We start from the raw sequence: 19,344 nt of genomic DNA on the forward strand, positions 1-19,344 counted from the left end.
AGCGATCACATGACCAGGCGGCCTCCTTCCATCCTGTGTCACAGAGTATCACTGCTAGTAGTCATCTGTGTGAGGAGTCATCGCCAGCTCTGACACACACATGAAGACACACACAGCCACTATGTGTGACCCACATTTCTTCCCCCTGCCCCCCACCTTTCATCTTCTTCAGACCTGCCTACTAGGGGTGTGACGATTCACTCGGCTCACGATACGATATTATAACTAAACAAAACTTGAATGATGAAAATATATGACTTTTGCCGTTTGATAGATGTGGAGTCAGTGTGTAAATGTGATTGACACACCGTGAGGTTGTATATGAGACAATTTTGTACAAAAAAACATACTTGGTGTGCAAAGACCGAAAGAAATGCATCGCCGGGATGCACCGATTTATCGGCCAAACATCAGTATCGGACGATTTTTGCTTCGTTGACTGCAAACGGCCTATCGGCAAATAGGACGACATTCACCGATGGCAGTGTCCGATTTTTGTGTTGTGATGCATTCATTTTATGCCGACTAAATGTTGTGTTGTTAGCTGCTGATTTAACGTCATTTAATTTATGTTTCACAAAATGTTTTTGTTGGGCTTTGTAAGTACTAAAATATAAAGTCCTCTCATTCAGTAGGTAGTTGTTAACAGTCTTTTTCATGTGAACATAGGTGATATTAAAGCTCTTTCATAAATTTGTACGATTTAATTTGCGCTCAATCAAGATATGAATGAAGGGCTGAATGACTTTAAGAGTGAAGACAGTTGTCTTTGTTTCCCTTGCACTAAAGGGGGAATAAATAACAATAAATTAAACAACAAAACATCGGTATCAGTCCATAATTCTGCAACCGGTGCATCCCTAATGCATAGATAGGCTGTCCAGGAGAAAATAAATGCAAGACGGACTTGTTCGAAACCTACATGTAGAGTTCACGGCCATATCCTGAGTTTGAGTTGTGAGCTGAAGGAGGAAATGATCTAAATCAGAAAGAGGAGACGCAGACAAACTGGTGCCAAAAAGACATTGTCCAGAATCTAGGACTGTTATGTTGTAGAAGATGCGATGGCATAGTGGTAGAGATAATGATCCCGCCCGCCTCAAAATGAAACTGATATCCTTCCAGTCAATAACGCCGCATAACAACAACAACAGGTCTGGCTGATATCACATCCCAGCAAGGCCACTCCACTGGGTTCACATTCCTCTCACACGGCAGACTGATAGTGAACCGTTGTCTTACATCTGTTGTGCAGTCAGGCCTGCAGACTGCTGCTCACTACCGCCTCAACGGCAGTTTGACTTTGTTTCACCTGCTGCTCAAACACACCCAGTGTGGACGTTTGCCAAATCCATTTGTGCATTTACCCTGGGCTGCGTATGATTGTGGTTACAAGGAAATTACTGTAAGTGTGGTTAGCTTTGATGGTTAAGAGGAACACAAATTCTTCCTGCACTTTTGGCATTGAATATCCTCATGACTGTGTTAACAGCAGCGGGTGGTCTAACACCGTGTCCTAACTGGATGCGAGCGTCTGACTATCGGGTAGCATTGGACGCTATCTGTCCACACTGGATACGTTAAATATGCACTTTTGTTACGTCATGTAAACAAACCATGTATCAGCTGTGTGCTCCAAAGACTCCACTTCAAAGACGGGTCAGCAGTACTTGCTATTTTCCTGCGTAACAGCGAGTAGGTTGAAATCTAGCGATCTTATCCCAGCCAGCTGCCACCTTATTTATGTTTCTGTAGTGAAATGAGGAGGTTTTGTATCGGTAACTCCTCAGGCCTGCCGTGCATCTTACCAGACAGGTTCCGAGACACGGTAAACTAAACAGGGAGTTAAACCACAGATTCATCTAACATTATGACTGATTCTTTCATAACCACAAGCGTCAATGCCTGCGCTCATAGTCGCAATAATCAAGTTAATATCCTCGTCTACATCCTGGACAGTTGACCCGGTTTTCTCCCGCTGTGTTTGTGCTACGTTAGCAGCTGTAGCGCTGCTGGCAAGTTTCCGACAAACTTGTGAATGTGGGTTTTGTCGGTGGCGTTAGAGCCGTGAACGTAGCTGTAGCAGACAGTGTATGTACAGTTTGTCGGTGAATCAATGCTACGAGGCTACAACTCCTCAGCTCCGCTCCGCTCAAGCGAGCTACAGACGGGAGTCAACTTCCTGTCGGCTCAGACTCTGTTAAGGTGGACCAGCTTTCTTTCCCAAAAGTGACGAGTTATTCTCAGCTTTATAATTCATTATTAACATTTCTTTTAACCGTTTTAACAGATAGCGTAAACGGTTAATTATTAACATTATGTTTGATGATGAATTCTGTGTGACCTCTTAAGCCTGTACCACAGTGAGAGAAGTAAGTGCTTTAATTAAAGATGAGATGCCGCGTTTGTTGAATAAAACATGAGTAAAAAATGTCACAACTTCTAAATGCCAACCTGCAGGAAACACTGAAACTGAAATCATTATCATATAGTATGAAAGGATGTGATACGTGTGTGCATCACTGCTGCATGTGGCGGCTCATTTGCATCCTATCAGACTGTCATGAGCGATAGTGTAATGTAAACACATTTTGTTTTGTCACATTGTGAGATACAGTATCACTTTCTGATAGAGATATCAGTGATTTCCCATCAGCGTCCACTTCAATCTGCTGACCTGTGACCTTCACTTCTGAGCATAGTGTTGAGAAATTGTGCCATTGTGCAGGTAGGCCTATTGCACCGTACCGCTGTGGAATGCAGCTTATCTCTTTCAGTGAGTCGTTACAAAATCATCTACAAACAATTAACAATTAGTGTTTGTTTAAAGTAAACATTTACATCACAGCTTTTATAATTGATAATGAATTACAGCAACACGTTAAAAAGAACCGATAATGTCGGAGCTTATCAATGCTGATGAGCATTCATTATTTAATAATTTAGCTGTGAAATCTTTCAGTGAGTCGTTGCAAAATCATCTACAAACAACTAACTAGTATTTGTTTAAAGTAAACATTTTCATCACAGCTTTTATAATTGATAATGAATTACACCAACACTTTTAAAAGAACTAAGGATGCACCGATACAACTTTTTTTCAGACCGAGTACAAGTACTTACATTTGGGTACTCGCCGATACCAAGTACCGACACCAGTACGTCTCTGTGCCAAAAGACCCTCGTTAACAGCCAGCTGGAGGGTGTGAGCAACACACGGCAGGCTGGGGAGTCCCACATACGAGGCGGTGCGCCGCGACCGGCTCTAGGTTCGCTTGGAAAGGCTCGGGGCGAAGGTGACTCGCGGCCGCAGCTTTACAGCGCTCCCCGCCCGGACAGAGTGGGACTCGGCCCACTTAAAAGGCGCCAGGGGTCTGCGGCGATGTCGGCAACCCACCTGACCCGTCTTGAAACACGGACCAAGGAGTCTGTGCAGCAAAACCCTGTGGCGCAATGAAAGTGAGGGCTAGTGAGGGCCGGTGCGCGCCGGCTGAGGTGAGATCCCGGCCCCGCGGGGTCGGGTGCTCCACCGTAAAGTGGCATCGGTGCCGTTGTATCGGAGCCGTTTTGAGAGTACGAGTACATGAGCACAGCATCGGACCCGATACTGGTATCGGTATCGGTGCATCCCTATTGATGATGAATAACACCTACACGTTAAAGTACTGATAAAAGAAACCGCCAATGTCGGAGCTTATCAATACTCCGGTATTTAATAATTTAGCATCAGTGCCCTTTTAATACCAGGTTTAGGTACCCATCCCTAATTGCATCTGATTTGTGCGTGGTGACGGTGTAAATGCAGCTTTGGCTTTTAGAGAAGATGATAGGAGACTCTGTGTTACAACCTATATTTTGTTCCTTTAAGAGCTGAAGAGAGAAGTACATTTTTTAAAAACCACAAACATCCTTTACACTCAGTTAGAAGCGCTGAGATGACCGCTGTGCTCGCAGTTACCTGCTTAGTTTCATTTCACAGTCAGTGTGTTGGATCGGCACTGTGAAGTCTGTGAAGCTTTTGTCACAAGTAACATTTTGAAATTGAGATTTTGATGTCCTACAGCTTGTTTGTTCTTCAGATAGTGCCTCTATTTTTAAATATGCCATTAGTTATATCTTTGTGTGAATACCTGACTTGTGTGACCCAATCATCTAAATGTCTTGCCAAACAGATACGAGACGTTATGCAAGCTGGTGTTTCAGTAGAAATCATCTGTTTGAGCTGGAGCTTCTGTAGCTGCTGTACAAACACTCCTCCAGAATAAATACTCGGCCCGTTAAAGGGTTTCTGTTTAAAGCAAACATTTGCATCACGGTTGCATAGAAGGGTGTCCTCATCACTGAGTTTTGCATCACACCGGATCACATCGGCGTGATGCCAGGAGTGGTTCCAGTCGTGATGCTAGCAGCTGATATGGAGGTATTACTGCAGCTCCCTGCTGTTTGTTCTCCTGCTGCTGCAGGCAGGGTCTGAAATTAACTTTTTTTTTTTTTTTTTGTCTGCCACTTTTGGCAGAAGCTAAATGAAGGAATAACATTTTAGATCTGATGAGCATTATATAATTCCAGTGTTCGAATTACACCGTAGCTTCCAGGGGAAGCCTTATTTTTCGGGGTTGGGAGGGTACTGTACTTTTGTTATTGTCATCTATAGTGGTTATTTGCTTAAAGACACACACTCAAATAATTCTGAAATAAGATATTATATTTTTATTTGAATATTTGCTTTGATTAAATAAAGATCATGGCATTAGTAGTTACTTATGTATTATAAGCTGCTAAGAGTTAGGAAGTTAAACAGGTCTGGTTGTGATTGGTCAATCACAGCGTTCTGCGATCTGTAATTTCTTTATAACAGCTGTGCTATGTATAACAGACCGTTGCTATGTATAACAGACCATTGCTATGTATAACAGACCGTTGCTATGTATAACAGACCGTTGCTATGTATAACAGACCGTTGCTATGGGCACAATTCTGATATCTGACTCTGGCGGACTGTTTTTGTGTCAAAATATAGATTTTTTTCAGTAAGTAGAAGTGTAATAAGCAGGATAATGTATAGCTAGCGGGTCATTGTTGTGAAAGAAGATGAGACCCCTCTCGCTTTACATTATCCCTTACATAATTCTCTCTTATCTATTTTATATTGCTGTGAAAACATCTCTTTCAAACAACTGGATTTATTCAAGTTTCTCGCCAAATACTACATTTTATGAGATTATATTTGAACACATCATGATAACGTTATAATTTTCCCAATACTCATTTTTTTCCCCCACCGAATAGAGCTTGAAGGCATCATAATGTAACTCAGTGGAACCTCCGTTAACGTTAGTAGCTCCGTTATTTAGCGACTACCTCATTACCGTTATGGTTCCCTTATAGCATTGAGATTAAACATGAAATATTGCCAAATAGGGGCGTTGTCATAATTACTACGGTTGCTTTTCACTTCGACAATAAATCCTCTGCCTCCTGCTACTCTGAGCTGACAGACCAGATGCGTTCATGGTCAGTATGTAGTGTCCGTCGTCTGACTATCGATTGATAGCATGCTGCTGATACGCCAAAATGAACAAAATGGGTCAATTCTTTTTGTTTATAACTTAAAGGCTACATGCCTCTGTTTTTTGTAATGTTCAAATGTTTTTAATAAAAGAGTACGTGTTGAATTACATGGGATTTATTGTTGTTTTGTTTTTACCGTGGTATCGAATTTGGTATCGAGAATCGTGGAAATTCTCTGGTATTGGTATCGACTACTAGATTACTGGTACCGTGACATCTTTATTCCCATCACTAGACCGCATTTGCAGCATTTTGCGGGTGGTGGGTGCTAATTTCACACCCTGGCTGCAGCTCTCTGTAGAAAGTGTTACAGCTGAAGTGTTAAAAAGACTGAATCTGTGACACCGTCACTAAAGAGAGCATGTTGAGCAGCTTGGTACTGTCATAAAAATATACGTTGGTGATTTTAGTTACATAAAGTACGAATGGAAAACAACTTTGTCTTTAGTTTTGAAAGTGATGTAGTAGATGTGGTTATAATTAGCTCATGTCACAGTCACCATCTCGCTCGGTGCCTTCTCATTCCTCTCCAGTAATTGCTGGTTTTGTGAAGTCAATTGGAAGCCTTTAAGTCGTGTTTACATTCCACAGATTCCTTATGTATACATGAGCTTATTCTTGACATAACAGGATTAGAGTGTAAATTAGCCTCTTGTGACGAGGAGACACTCTTCTCATATCTAGCATACCCGGTGCAAGGAGAGGGCTGTGTTTAGTCTGTGTATGTGGTCGGCCGGGCTGCGTGTCACTCCCAGCAGACTCGTTCTGGCTCATTCATACACTCCTCCCTCGGCTGCAGGATGTCCTGCTTTAACTGGCTGAACTATCCCCACCCTGTCTGACTATTGGCTGATATAGTGTATCTGCACCAGTCTCTCTCTCTCTCTCGCTCTCTCGCTCTCTCTCTCTCTCTCTCTCTCTCGCTCTCTCTCGCTCTCTCTCGCTCTCTCGCTCTCTCGCTCTCTCTCTCTCTCTCTCTCGCTCTCTCTCTCTCTGTGTGTGTTCTAGACACACCTACAGCTCGTCATCCATTGACAACATATTGTTACAGAACATAACATAAGGTCGTACCAGGCGACACATGCACTGTCTCTAAGGAGGTGACCAGCGTGCTCTTCACCAGCTGAGTCACATGTTTTTAAGTGTCATAACAAAGTCCATCAGTCCCTTTATACAAGCAGACTGTGATTTATTTATTTTTATTAATAAGTGTCTATTAAGCACTTTGCAGCTCTCTAAATATAGTTTATGTTTATGTACACCTTTTTATTAAAATTAGACATCACTGATGAATGAAAATCTGTGATTGTACACACTGTGCAACCACAAACACACCACACAGTTGTGGTATGTGCATAGTCTCACAGACTTCATCGTGAGGTTGCAGGTCCATCTTGAATCCATATTGTTTGTCTACAAGTGTGGGGAAAAAATCTATTCACCTAGGTATCAACCAAAACAAACCGCAGCCGGACGAAACGAGAAAGTAGAAAACGTCGTGGAGGGCCCGCGTGGATACGACCTGCACCCTCACATGTTAAATCCAGCGTGGTAAACACTACACATCCAGTAAAGGATGGAAACACTTGACGGGAAAAGCAGAGCTAGACATCACGGCTAAAGCTGCATGCTAACTCTGTCACGGACAGGAAACGTTATCGTATCGCGGTAACGTGCGGTCGAGCCGGCTGTCGCTCTCATCTCCGTGGTCAAATGGGCCGACACTACAACTTTAGAGCACCGTTATACTGACATTTATGTTAAATGCATTGAAACGGCCCCGATGGAGCTGACCATGGATGGATAAAGAGAACGGAGCTGACGGGAGAGCTAGAGACCACCTTGGAGAAGTTAGAGGAAGTAGACACGTGTGACTAGTTTTCAAAATAAGGTGTTAACAAAGGGAACTGTATATACAAAATACATCTATGGAAATAAGATTGATTGGATTATATTCACCAGAAGTATAAAACATTACATGTCCCTTATTAATTAATAAGAAAATACCACTAATCTGTGAGGGAAATGTTTTTATTCTTTGATTTTTGGGTTGCCGGATAAAAAATATAATAAATAAATCCTGTCGATGACTGATATATTTAACTTCAGGACATCTCTGACTGCATACATGCTGACAATCAAACATTCTTACTGTATTAACTTAGATATTTTCCAAAGTAAAAGTCCCTAGAAGTGTATGATTCAACTTTTTCCCCTCATGGGCTAGTGTTGAAAAAGTTAACAAAAGAAATCGGAATATCGAATTGCAATACATATCGAATCTGTGTCATTCTTGTTCCAGTGCTTTTTGTTGGTTAAGATCAGCTCAGAGAGGAGGGCCATTGATCTGAGAACAAAAAGGAAATGAACCTCTTGTCTTTGATGACTTGATCCCAAAGCGCCTCTCCCACAAGCGGCCACATATCCCTGGTTCGCAAGGGAGAGAGGATGACTTCGGCGTTTCCCTGTGTGTTTGGGGAGCTGGCCTACTTTCTGTTTGTGTATTGTCTCCGTGTGTCTGCGGCGCTTCTGTTCTAGTTCCCTAGCCGGGTAAAGACCCGACCGTCTCTGGTGTTTTCTCTGAGGCAGAACCAACCTGTCGAGGTTTGGTCTAACTGCTGGTGGAAACCTCTCCTTTTATTTATTATTTATATTTTGTGCAGTTCTCTGCTACGTTTCCATCCTTTGTATTGGGAGGATGAGCGTATTCTCTGTGCGGATGAATGCTGCCATTAAGCAGCCTGCAGGGCTTCAGATGGAACTAAGCTGAAAGACGGGCTTGTGGTGGTTACATAAGTCGCCCCTTTGTCGTGTCATTGTGCCGCTGTGGTGGGCCGGGCCCCGGCCAACAGTGGAAATGGCCTCATTAACCAGCAGCATTTTAACACATCACACTACTGTTCAACGGGCAGATATGGACTCATTTAAACTTAACTAATAGATGTTTCTCAGACTCAATCTGGATTTATTTATTGCCTCCGACATAGTGTACTATTGTTTAATGACATTCATAGTTGTAACTTTGGTACTAAAAGCAAGCCATGAAGACTGAAAGCACGGGGAAACCACTACAGTACCTTTGTCAAAGGTCCATTCAGATCCGAAGCTGTGTTTTTTCCTTGTTGAATGAGTAGTTAATGTGCACGTTAACTATTTACTGACTAACAACAGATGGCCCAGCGAGTGCACGCATCACGTCCAGTCTCTGTCCAATCTCTGTGGCGAAACATCCAGATTCTTTTAACATGAATTCATAGTTTATTTATGAGCCAACATACAAATGATAAAACAGGAAAAGAAGAGAAAAGTGCAGTCAGTGTGCTGGTTTAAAAAAACAACAACTCAAAGCAGCTTATTTAAAGAAACAAACAAGACAACAAACAATGTGAATAACATGGACTGACCTCTGTATGTGTCCCTCTCTGTGTGTGTCTCTCTGCAGTGGAGGGTGAAGGTCAAGGTCGCATTCTCCAGCGGTTTCCTGAGAAAGACTGGGAGGACAGCCCGTTCCCACAAGGCATAGAGCTGGTAAGTCAACACTTGTGGACATGCTCCAGTGTAGCTCAGTTGGGTAGAACAAGGCACGCAACCCTGTCAGGGTTAGGGGTTCAATTCCCTGGAGCACGACACTCACTGCAAGTATTACAGGTTTTACAGAATTTACTTATTATACGGGATATACAGGATATGCTTTTACAGCAAAAGATTTTAGACATCTAAAAATATCAAGGAGAAATACCTCTTACAACCACACTTCAAAACATCCAAACTATCCTTAAAAAGGTCGGCTGGTTACCAGCTTATCTGCTCTGTGAATCAGACGTGAAACGGGCAACTAAAAATTGCTTAATAAACAGTTTCAGTGTGGCTTGACTTTAGATAAAAGCACCCAGAGAATGGTGAATGTGTGACATGTTATCACATGCCAGAGTTATAGGCCAACAGTGAGGCAACCACAACATGATAAATGTCATATCTTAACAAAGAAAACTGCTAATATTGACTTTTTGTTGTTTGCTCACCTCCGTCAGCAATGACTGATGATTGCTCCACTGACATTTAATGTTGTACGAGTAAATATTTGAAAATGACATACTATAAATTCTTTAAACCGACTCCATTGTGATTAAAAAATGAGAGCAAACTGTACTTTCACGTCTATTCACTTGGTTCAGTCGGAGCTTCATCATGTTATTAAAGTAGACGGAAAGTTTTCAGAACCTGTTTAGTTGCGTTAATGCCAGCCTTGCCCTGATGAATCACCCTGAGGTGCTGTAACAACATGTGACTGTCTGATATGTCACCCAGATTATGTACACTCATATTTTGTTTATTGCCATCACCATCTGATTCCAACCCCTGCCCCAATATCCCCTCTGGTCTCAATGCTGCTGCTGTCACCTTTTCACCTCTCTAACCTCCTCCTCTTCTTCCTCCTCAGTTCTGTCAACCCAGTGGTTGGCAGCTGGTTCCTGAGCGGCAACCTGCCTCCTTCTTCGTAGCGGTTTTGACTGACATCAACTCGGAGCGTCACTACTGTGCCTGCTTCACCTTCTGGGAGGGCCTGGACAACCCACATGTGAGACACACTCAGTTTAATTAGTGCAATTTGTAATATTAGATGCAAAACCAGGACGCACCTACTGGGGACTGAACCTGGTTCTCCATCGTGGTCTTTGCCGCTACACCACTTGCACACCTCCATATTGTGTCAATTGTAAATCCTGCGTGTAACTCTGACGTGACTGCTGTTCCACCTGTGCTTCTCTGTGTTCAGCTGCAGAAGGCTGAGGCCAGCGAGGTGGACGAGGCGGATGAGGATCTCGCCCTCGTCCAACCAGCTCAGGTCTTCGCCCCCAAGAGCCTGGTGCTGGTGTCCCGACTGGACTACACCGAGGTGTTCAGGGTACGACACGCACAAACAGCCCCAAATACTCTCCTCTTTCTGCATCTGTTGTGGGAAATAAATGACACCAACATGTGGTTTGGGTTTGTGTGCATTGTACACTACCAAAACCCTCTTAATTAACCTTTCCACTATTCCAACAATCACCAAATCTGGTTTGGTCAAAATGAACCCGTAATTCATCGAGATAAATGTGAAAAATATGCCGGCTCTACAGGCTGTTTTTCCCTGCTGTATCTCTCTCTGCCCGCTTACAGAGGCATAGATATGGAGGACGGAATCCGCCAAAATAAATAAATAAATCACTCGATTAAGTAAATAAATATGTCATTAAATTTAGCTAAAATAATATTAAAAATAGATGCAGCATTGTTGAATTAATAAAATGTGACATAAATTGATATTTCTGTTTTAATTTGTTTCTTTATTTATTTATCTTTGTATTAATTCCCTTATTTATTCACTCTCATATTTAATTTTCCCTTTCACTTATTTATGTATTTATTTTTATAATTTTTTTAATTTATGAATTTCTTTTTATCTGTATTTATTTCTTTTAATTCATTTGATCAATTATTTTATATTTATTTTTAAAATATATGTATGGATTTATGCATTTATTAACTTCTGCACAATTGTCCCTTTGCATTTTACCCCTTATTTATTTCCCCGAACTTATTTATTTCTGTATTCTTTTCTTTATACATTTCTTTTTATGTATTTTTAATAAATACATAAATAAATACATACAATTTAAAATAAATATATAGTTAGTAAAAAATAAGTACCAAAATAAATGCAAAAATAAATGAATAAATAAAAAACAAATACAAAATGAACAAATTGTATTATAATTCTAGTTTTACTTTAATAAAAATAGGATATCAATTTTTCACGATTTAGTTTTATTATATTTGATAACATTTACAGCCTCACCATCCTTCACTATGAATATAAATACTGTAAATGGGCCTGGCTCTGTGGCATGCCTTTGTTGACCTTTGACCTCTGTGTCCTTGATTGAACAGAACTGTCTGGGTCTGATCTACACCGTCCATGTAGACGGCCTGACCGTCCCCTTGGAAACGGTGGTCGGAAATCTCCTCACATGTGTCATCCCCATCGCTGGAGGCTCCCAGGTAACGGCTGACCATTCACCTCTATCTCTCTCACACACACAAACTACAGTACACTACAGAGGCAAAACGTCGAAGCTGACCCAGGATGATGATGATGACAGCGTTCTTCAGTCTCTCATTGTCTCTGCTGGGTGGTAGACACTCCTTACGTTACACATGCCTTGCTCAGCGGTGCAGCTCCTTCAGGCAGTAAGCCGTGTAGAGAAGCAGAGCTTGGCTCGGCCTGCTAGTGCAGCTCCTACAGACCGCCGGCTTCGCTAAGCTTGCATCTGTGTTAGCTCGGTAGCACAGAAGCCTAGCTGTGGTTGGTCCTTCATGTGTATATGTATGCTATGGGCTATGAATATACACATGTACATTTCTTTGTGCATGCATAATTGAAAGATGTATGTATTGCTATCTACAGAGAGTCATGCGGTTCAAAATGACACTAATCTTCTTCATAGGACTGGTTTTACTGCACATCCCTGTTAGACAGTGTATTATATACTGTACAGCTCAGTTAGCCGTCCTGTAAACACACTTTAGAGTTAAGTTTATCATTATTATTCCTGTTCATTTTCATTGTTATGGGCTTACTGGGAGACGTTCATTTCCAAGCTTTGGGAAACACTTAACCTCTTCTGTGGATGATTAATGCCACTGAACAGATATAGACCGATTCATCACATTTAGTCAAGCAGTGTTGGCCGGGGAAGAAAACAACAATCCTTCCATTTACTATCAGATAAACAAAACAAACATGTTTGCGTTTTCTTTGTTATCATATCTGAGATACCAACGCAATACTAAACTTAGTGGATATGTGAAATACCTCAGTAGAGTTTTTCCGGTACCGATACCAATATTTGAAATGCCTCTGATAGACAGCCTCAAATGCTGGATTGGGATTTGGCGAGCACGCGAGTTTATGCACCGTTAAAATATCATGTTATCATTTCCTTTATCAGCTCATTTACGCTACACAGGAGCAACAACACGTGTCACAGATGCTAGCAGAGAGTGTAACGTTAGACAGAGCTGGCAAAATGTCAGTGTGCTGACTTGACTATGACTCGTCCCCCAAACTGCATGTGATTATCATAAAGTGGGCATAAAAAGGGGAGACTTGTGGGTACCCCTTAGAACCCTTTATTTAACCTCCTTTGCGACAAGCTAGTATGACATGGTTACCGATGGATTCTTTAGGTTTTCTAGTTTCATATGATGCCGGTATCTTCACTCAAGAAATAAGTGCGGTTAAAACAAATTTTTCTGTAACGTATTAACTAATTACCTAATATACATATATACACTGATCAGTCATAACATTTAGACCACTGAGAGGTGAAGTGAATAACATGGATTATCTTGTTACACCTGGCAGTGGGGGGGATATATTAGACAGCAAGTGAACATTTTGAATTTTGAACTTTGTGTTGGAAGCAGAAGAAATGGTCCAGCGTAAGGATGTGAGCAACTTTGACAAGGGCCAGATAGTGCTGGCTAGACGACCGGGTCAGAGCATCTCCAGAACTGCAGCTCTTGTGGGATGTTCCCGGTCTGCAGTGGTCAGGACCTACCAAAAGTGGTCCAAGAAAGGAGAACCGGTGAACCGGCGACAGGGTCAGAGCCGAGGCTCATTGATGCACGTGTGGAGCGAAGGCTGGCCCGTGTTGTCTGATCCAATAGAAGAGCTACTGGAGCTCAAACTGCTGAAAGAGTTAATGCTGGTTCTGATAGAAAGGTGTCAGAACACACAGTGAGGAGCAGTTTGTTGCGTACGGGGCTGCGTAGCCGCAGACCGGTCACGGTGCCCGCGCTGACCTGATGTTATGGCTGATCGGTGTATATATGTATATACATTAGTTTTGTTTTTAACTCACTGATATTAGATCGGTGCTCTGTATTGGCTGATTCAGGTATCGGAATCGTATCGGGAAGGAAAAAATGGTATTGAACATCTCTATAACTTTTCTTTTTGTCATTTTTCTAATAATTTCTCCCACCCCTTTTTTTATTTTGTAAGAATCATGTTTTTTTTTTTTTTTTTCTTCCGGAAAAAAGTTTTTTTTTTGTGCAAGTAAACTAAACATCTCCATTACACGAGTTCATGCCCGTGGTGCACATTCAGTAGGAAGTGTCTGTTTTCCTCAAACACACATGGGTTGAACCCTCCCACTGTGGCTTCCAGATGTTTCTAACCCATGTGTGTCATTTTGTGTGCACCCTACTGTACACTGGTTCCTCTGTGTTACAGACAGATGAGTCCCCAGTTTGTAGTTTAGACAAGGTTCCTCAGGCCCTGGCCTGTGACTGGCTGCTGGCCTGTCTCCAGGTAACGTTCCCGTTCGGCAAGCTTCACCAATCAACAACCAGCTCTGTGTTATTGATTCTGTTGATCAAACAGACCCCGGTCGGTTCTTTTTCTTTAAGGAATGTGCTCTTTTTTTTTATCTTGCACTTCATTTCAAATCATGCGTGATTGATGGCGCTTCGGCTATTTTGTTGACCTGCTTGTTTTGTGTGATTTTGTGATCAAATGGGATCATGTTAATCATTTCATTCCTTTTTTTTCATCTCTCTTATTTGTCATAAACCTTTTTTCAATAAGCAATTTAAGAACACAGATTATTTTCAAGTTGTTTCCTCACCCTCTGAAACACAAAGCCGTGCGCTGTGCAGGTCGTAGATCAGTTGCTGGGTGACCATATGGGACGGCAGATGGCTTCCTACCGGGCAGCACGGCGTCTGAATGAGAGAATCAGATCTAATCAGTATTGACACACACACACACACACACACACACACACACACACACAGACCCAAACAGCAGAGGCTAATACTTGGCTTGCCTCACACACACTAACACACATCTGAAAACACAAACACTCATCGGTGCACAGGCGGTCTCCCAGCGTGTCTCACTCCAACAAACACCCATATATATAAGTTTGCACTGCTTCCATTCATCCCGGCACAAACAGTCCTGTTCCTCCGACTCAAGAGGACGACAAGAGTAACACACACTTACACACATTCCTGTCACTGTTTAATCACACAGGACTTCTCTATCAGCGCTACTAAATGTCTGTCATTACCACAGAGTCTGTCTGTTCACGTCAAACTCTCCCAAACACACACAACAGAATAACTCCAGCAACGTGACACTGAAATCATCTCTGCCATTAGACAGGTCGTCATGGCAACACTGTCGCACACCAGACAGCTTTTGACAGACAGTCCTCTAACCTTCTGCAAAGCCTACGTGGGCCTCGTATTTTATGTATTTGTGAATAATGTGTTGGTGAAAGAAGTTCAGGGCTGCACGGCTGTGCAGCTTGTGAAATAAGTGCACGACTTAGACAGGTTGATCAGCAGGATGTTACAACACTGCGGTCTTTTATCTGAGTATGTTTACACAACCCTGATGTGAAGTGAACTTCAGGCTGTTGGCCTGATGTCAGAAATGGTGAATTACACCATTGTAGCCTTGTGGTTAGGAAGAGCATCCTTAACACAGAAGAGACAAAAACCACCGAGTTCTGTTCTAATGCATCCTTCCTGGAACAACACGGTGAATCCCATCCGTTTGTACAGCACACGACCCTGACCTTTGACCTTTGTGTGTTTGTGATATGAGTGATATGAGTGATATGTGTGGGCTGACTTGTATTTAGAATGGAAGAAAGACAATTGCTTGTCTTACCGTCCATCAGTGATTGAGTTGTTACAGGAATATGTGTGAATCTGTCTCAGAGGGAATTCCAGTCCATGTCTCTGGATGCTGCCCGTCACACAGCCAAGTGGCGGTCGGAGACTGACGGGATTTGATTTAGGAACAACGCGTTGGAACTTTTAAGTGCTGAGCTGTGTTTCTCAAATTAATCTTCAGGTTCCCAGCTTTAAGATGATGTACACCACTTCTATGTGACATCTACTGTTGACCTGCTATCCCCCTCTAAAGACCTCCTGTTCCCCCCTAAAAAAGACAAAAACGAGTCTGTTGTGGGTCTCAGAGGGTTAAACCAAAAACACCCAGATGGTGTTGGAAAAGCCAAACAGATATTCTCTGCTTTAGAAAATCGTCCTCCTTTGTACCTTCATAGTGTGTGTGTGAGACACTAGTGACCTCTCTATTACTGCTATATACAGTATGACAGGTATTTGTACTGTTGTTTATTTTGAGTTAAGAGCAGATTGACATGATGAATCATCCGTTGCTGTTATTGTGCTGCCGAATGCTAAACGATGGCTACACATTGTTTTGCACGGCGTTTCTCTCATGTCTAAATGTTACTCATCATATTTTTTTTACATCCTGCTGTTCATGTTTACGACGTTATTGTTTGTGCAGCTTACTTGTGTTGCCATGCTGAGACATTACTGCCATGTTGTTGTTAAGTTTGGGCATTCGGTGCCCTCACTCCTGATGTTTCTAACCTGTGTCTTATCCTGCGGGTGTGTGTGTGTGTGTGTGTGTGTGTGTGTGTGCGTGCGTGCGTGCGTGGGTGTCTGCTGGGTGCTTGCGTAGCCGGGCCAGGAGGAGAGAGAGGAGAGTTTGGTACGCCGGCCTGACTTCATTCTCCCCTCCGCTACCAATCAGCTCTGAGCTTCCTTTCCCCAGCTTCCTTTTTCTCCACCCATTCCCCCATCAGCCAATCCATGCACACCTCCTGCAGCCAGGAGAGCCAATCAAAATGCTTTGATACGGACTCAATATGTGACCGACAACTGATCATTCATTTCATATTACATCTGGTACAAGCCTCTCAACTCTTCCTCATATAATCTGGATAGAGATGAGATAAAATAAATGTATAATGCTGCGTTCAGACCAAAAGCGAAGCGACATTTGGAGTTGTACTGCTCGTATCATTTGTGTTCATTCACGCTAGACGCGCCAGAGAGGAGATACCAACACTCTCTTTCCTCCATCAACCATGGAAGAAATAACCACTGTTGCTGCTTTGTACACGTTGTGGAAGTCCCAGATGTGTCAGAAAAACCAAACGCTGTCGTGTCTGGGTTCATAACGTCACCCGGCGGCGAGCTGTATTCATATACAGTGCTGTGTCTAGCAAACCACCACTGCGGTATGAACCCAAAATAAACAGATTGTGCTGGCAATAAACGCCGAAATAACTACATTATGATGTCGATTTGTCTGAATTCATGCTTTGTGAGGTCTGTTTACAACACGACAAGCAAACAACTTTTAAAATGCTTGTTTTCTGAATGGAGTTTGGATGGATCAGTGCCAGGCTATGCAGCTGCTCCATCAACACCCAACATAAAGTCATCTAGGCATAAATACGGCAGCGACGTTGTTGTTTCTACCATAAACAGTCTGTGGTTTATACATATACATTTATACACAGAGTTTGGTCCGGTCTCTGTACAGATATGATGTACTATCGTAGCTCTGGGTGACCACAGACAGCTACAGCTACGTCAGTCATCAGTGACAACAGGAGGAGTCTCAACGCTGACAGGCTTTAGTGACACGCGAATTTTGAGGTTGAAATATTTCAGCTCTCGGTCTGAACACAGCTTATGTAAGTGTGTCCTAACGTTATGTCCCTCTATTTAGCAGTAGATAAACATTTAATAAATGTCTTGTATCACACTATAATTGTAGTAGTTGTATGCAGCTGTAAGGCCATTTTAATGTGTATTAATGTACAGTATTTGTCAGCAAAGTTCTCCTATGAAGACATAAAACTGTGATTTAATACATAGTGATTAACTATCTGTTCATACAGCAGCCTCCGCTCCTCGGTGCCCACAGGCTTACAGGTTTACATATTTATATACTGCTTGAAAATGAGGACTTAGGTTAACACCTTCAGTTAGTTTAAGAGTTAGAGGCCATAGCTTAGTAACAAAGCCTGTAGCCTTCCTTTGGCCCCTTATTATCAAATCTCAAAAGCCAAACATTGAATTGAACACACCCGATGATCAGATGTTGGATCACAGTTTTGAGTCGCTAACAGCTCGCCTTGTGGTTACTGACGCTATTGCTGCTGCTGCTGCTGCTGCTGCTGTAGAGAGCATGAAATAAAGCTTCACGTTTCCCTCCCAGCTACACACAGCCGTACCGACTGGGTTCATTTGAACCACTTCAGCTCTTTTTCAGAAACCAATCAAACTTTTTGTGAAATGGATCACCATATTTTTTTTTTTTCTCACTTGCATCTCAGGGCTTCCGTAGCAATTGTGACTATCTGAGAAAAATATCTGGATTTTTATTTTGTCCATATTGTGCAGCCCAGGCTGACATAAGGAAATTTGAAATTTGATTTGTACACATTAAGTCAAATGAAATGTTTCATGTATATATATAGAAATCATGTCCCCCAAGGTACACTGTGTCCAGTAGTCATGTGATCTTGCCTCAAACTACCTCATATGTTGTGCTGCTTAGTTGTACTCGTGCTCGTGCTGTATTGATTTATATTTTCGCAGTCTAAATCATCCCCATTCCCACTCCCGGATACGCTTGTTATCCAAACCCACACACAAGTCGATATTTATTGGCTTTGACTTCTGTCAGGAGCACAATAGATTTCCAGTTTTTACAAAGTCAATTTGGTTATCTGTAATGGAACTTTATAGGAGGCAGTAAGAGAGACACTTTGTTGTGAGTCAGATCAGACGAAGTGTTGGAGATGTTGGAGATGTTCATTTTTATCCCAGGACACGCTTCACGGCTCTAAATGAATCATCCATACAGATTCCACCCTGATCAATCTACTTTCCACTTGCACTCGCATTAGACTGCTGTGGAAAATCGCCTGCGCATGATAACCTGCCATGTCGCTGGGACTTCTCCCTCCCATAAAGGCTCATTGATACGGTGGTGCCGTTGTTTTTTTTGCAGTAAGGTCGTTGGCATGGAGTCCCGCCCGGCTCCATTCATGTCCCGATTGGCTTGAATGGCTTTGTGTTATATATATGTGATGTACCTGCTAAGCTTCTGGGATCTCTCCATCTCTTCTCTGTCGCTGACTCACGCTGCTCACTGGACAAGCACAACTGTGATTAAACCACGCTGTCAAAAGCCCCCCTGATTTTTCTGAGAAAACACCATACGTTCTTTGGTTTTCTCAATCCTTCTTTTCTCTCCTCTCTTTTGTCTCTCTTAATCTATAGAGGACTATAACGTTAGGTGCTGGCGACCGGCAAGTTATCCAGACTCCCATCGATGACGCGCTCCCCGTCAGCGGCAGCACCGTGGCCCAGCTCTTCAGACAGCTCGGTATGGTTCATGACTATAATATGGGATTAATTCCACACCTGCAACATTTCCAAATAGTATTTTTTCCAGATGAATCTAACTCATGTTTTTGTTAAACGTTGATTATGATAAATGCAATGAATGAATCCTGGTGTCAGAGTTAGTCAAACTCATTCTATAGCTGAAGATTTCTACCCTGATGATTTCAATCAGATTTAGTAATGATAGAAGGGTTTCTATGACCGTGTAAAATGTGTTATATTTTACTGACTGCCTAGTCCTGAAGTTTAGTACCTTTCCCAACTTCTGCTGTTAAAAAAACCCAAACAAACCTGGAAATTATCGAATACATTTTGTATTATCTTACAGAATTTCCAGAACTGCAAATTGCTGGCAGTGGCGGGTAAAATCGTCAGGCCACTTTGGCAGGCAGGGAAAATGCTAGGGATTGGAATAGAGAACCGAAGTCTTGGTTAAGAGAAAAGAAAACGCTCAAAAGCGTGGCGCTA

The 19,344-nt window shown here is 42.3% G+C and overlaps 1 protein-coding gene across 11 annotated transcripts in view; it reads left to right on the forward strand.

The window, feature by feature from the left end:
- Positions 1–19,344, forward strand: part of sbf1 (SET binding factor 1) — a 61,342-nt gene that overhangs the window by 17,828 nt on the left and 24,170 nt on the right. For 5 of the 11 annotated variants that reach the window (XM_074625980.1, XM_074625982.1, XM_074625984.1 and 2 more), the window contains exons 2-8: positions 9,014–9,099; positions 10,013–10,150; positions 10,349–10,477; positions 11,506–11,616; positions 13,856–13,933; positions 16,130–16,159; positions 18,751–18,856. In XM_074625980.1, the coding sequence (XP_074482081.1) occupies positions 9,014–9,099; positions 10,013–10,150; positions 10,349–10,477; positions 11,506–11,616; positions 13,856–13,933; positions 16,130–16,159; positions 18,751–18,856 (678 nt within the window). The remainder of the gene's footprint in view (positions 1–9,013; positions 9,100–10,012; positions 10,151–10,348; positions 10,478–11,505; positions 11,617–13,855; positions 13,934–16,129; positions 16,160–18,750; positions 18,857–19,344) is intronic. The other 6 variants (XM_074625986.1, XM_074625990.1, XM_074625989.1 and 3 more) reach the window with 3 other exon arrangements.

The sequence above is a fragment of the Sebastes fasciatus genome, chromosome 23 (genome assembly GCF_043250625.1).
Source record: "Sebastes fasciatus isolate fSebFas1 chromosome 23, fSebFas1.pri, whole genome shotgun sequence".
NCBI classification, from domain to species: Eukaryota; Metazoa; Chordata; class Actinopteri; order Perciformes; family Sebastidae; genus Sebastes; species Sebastes fasciatus.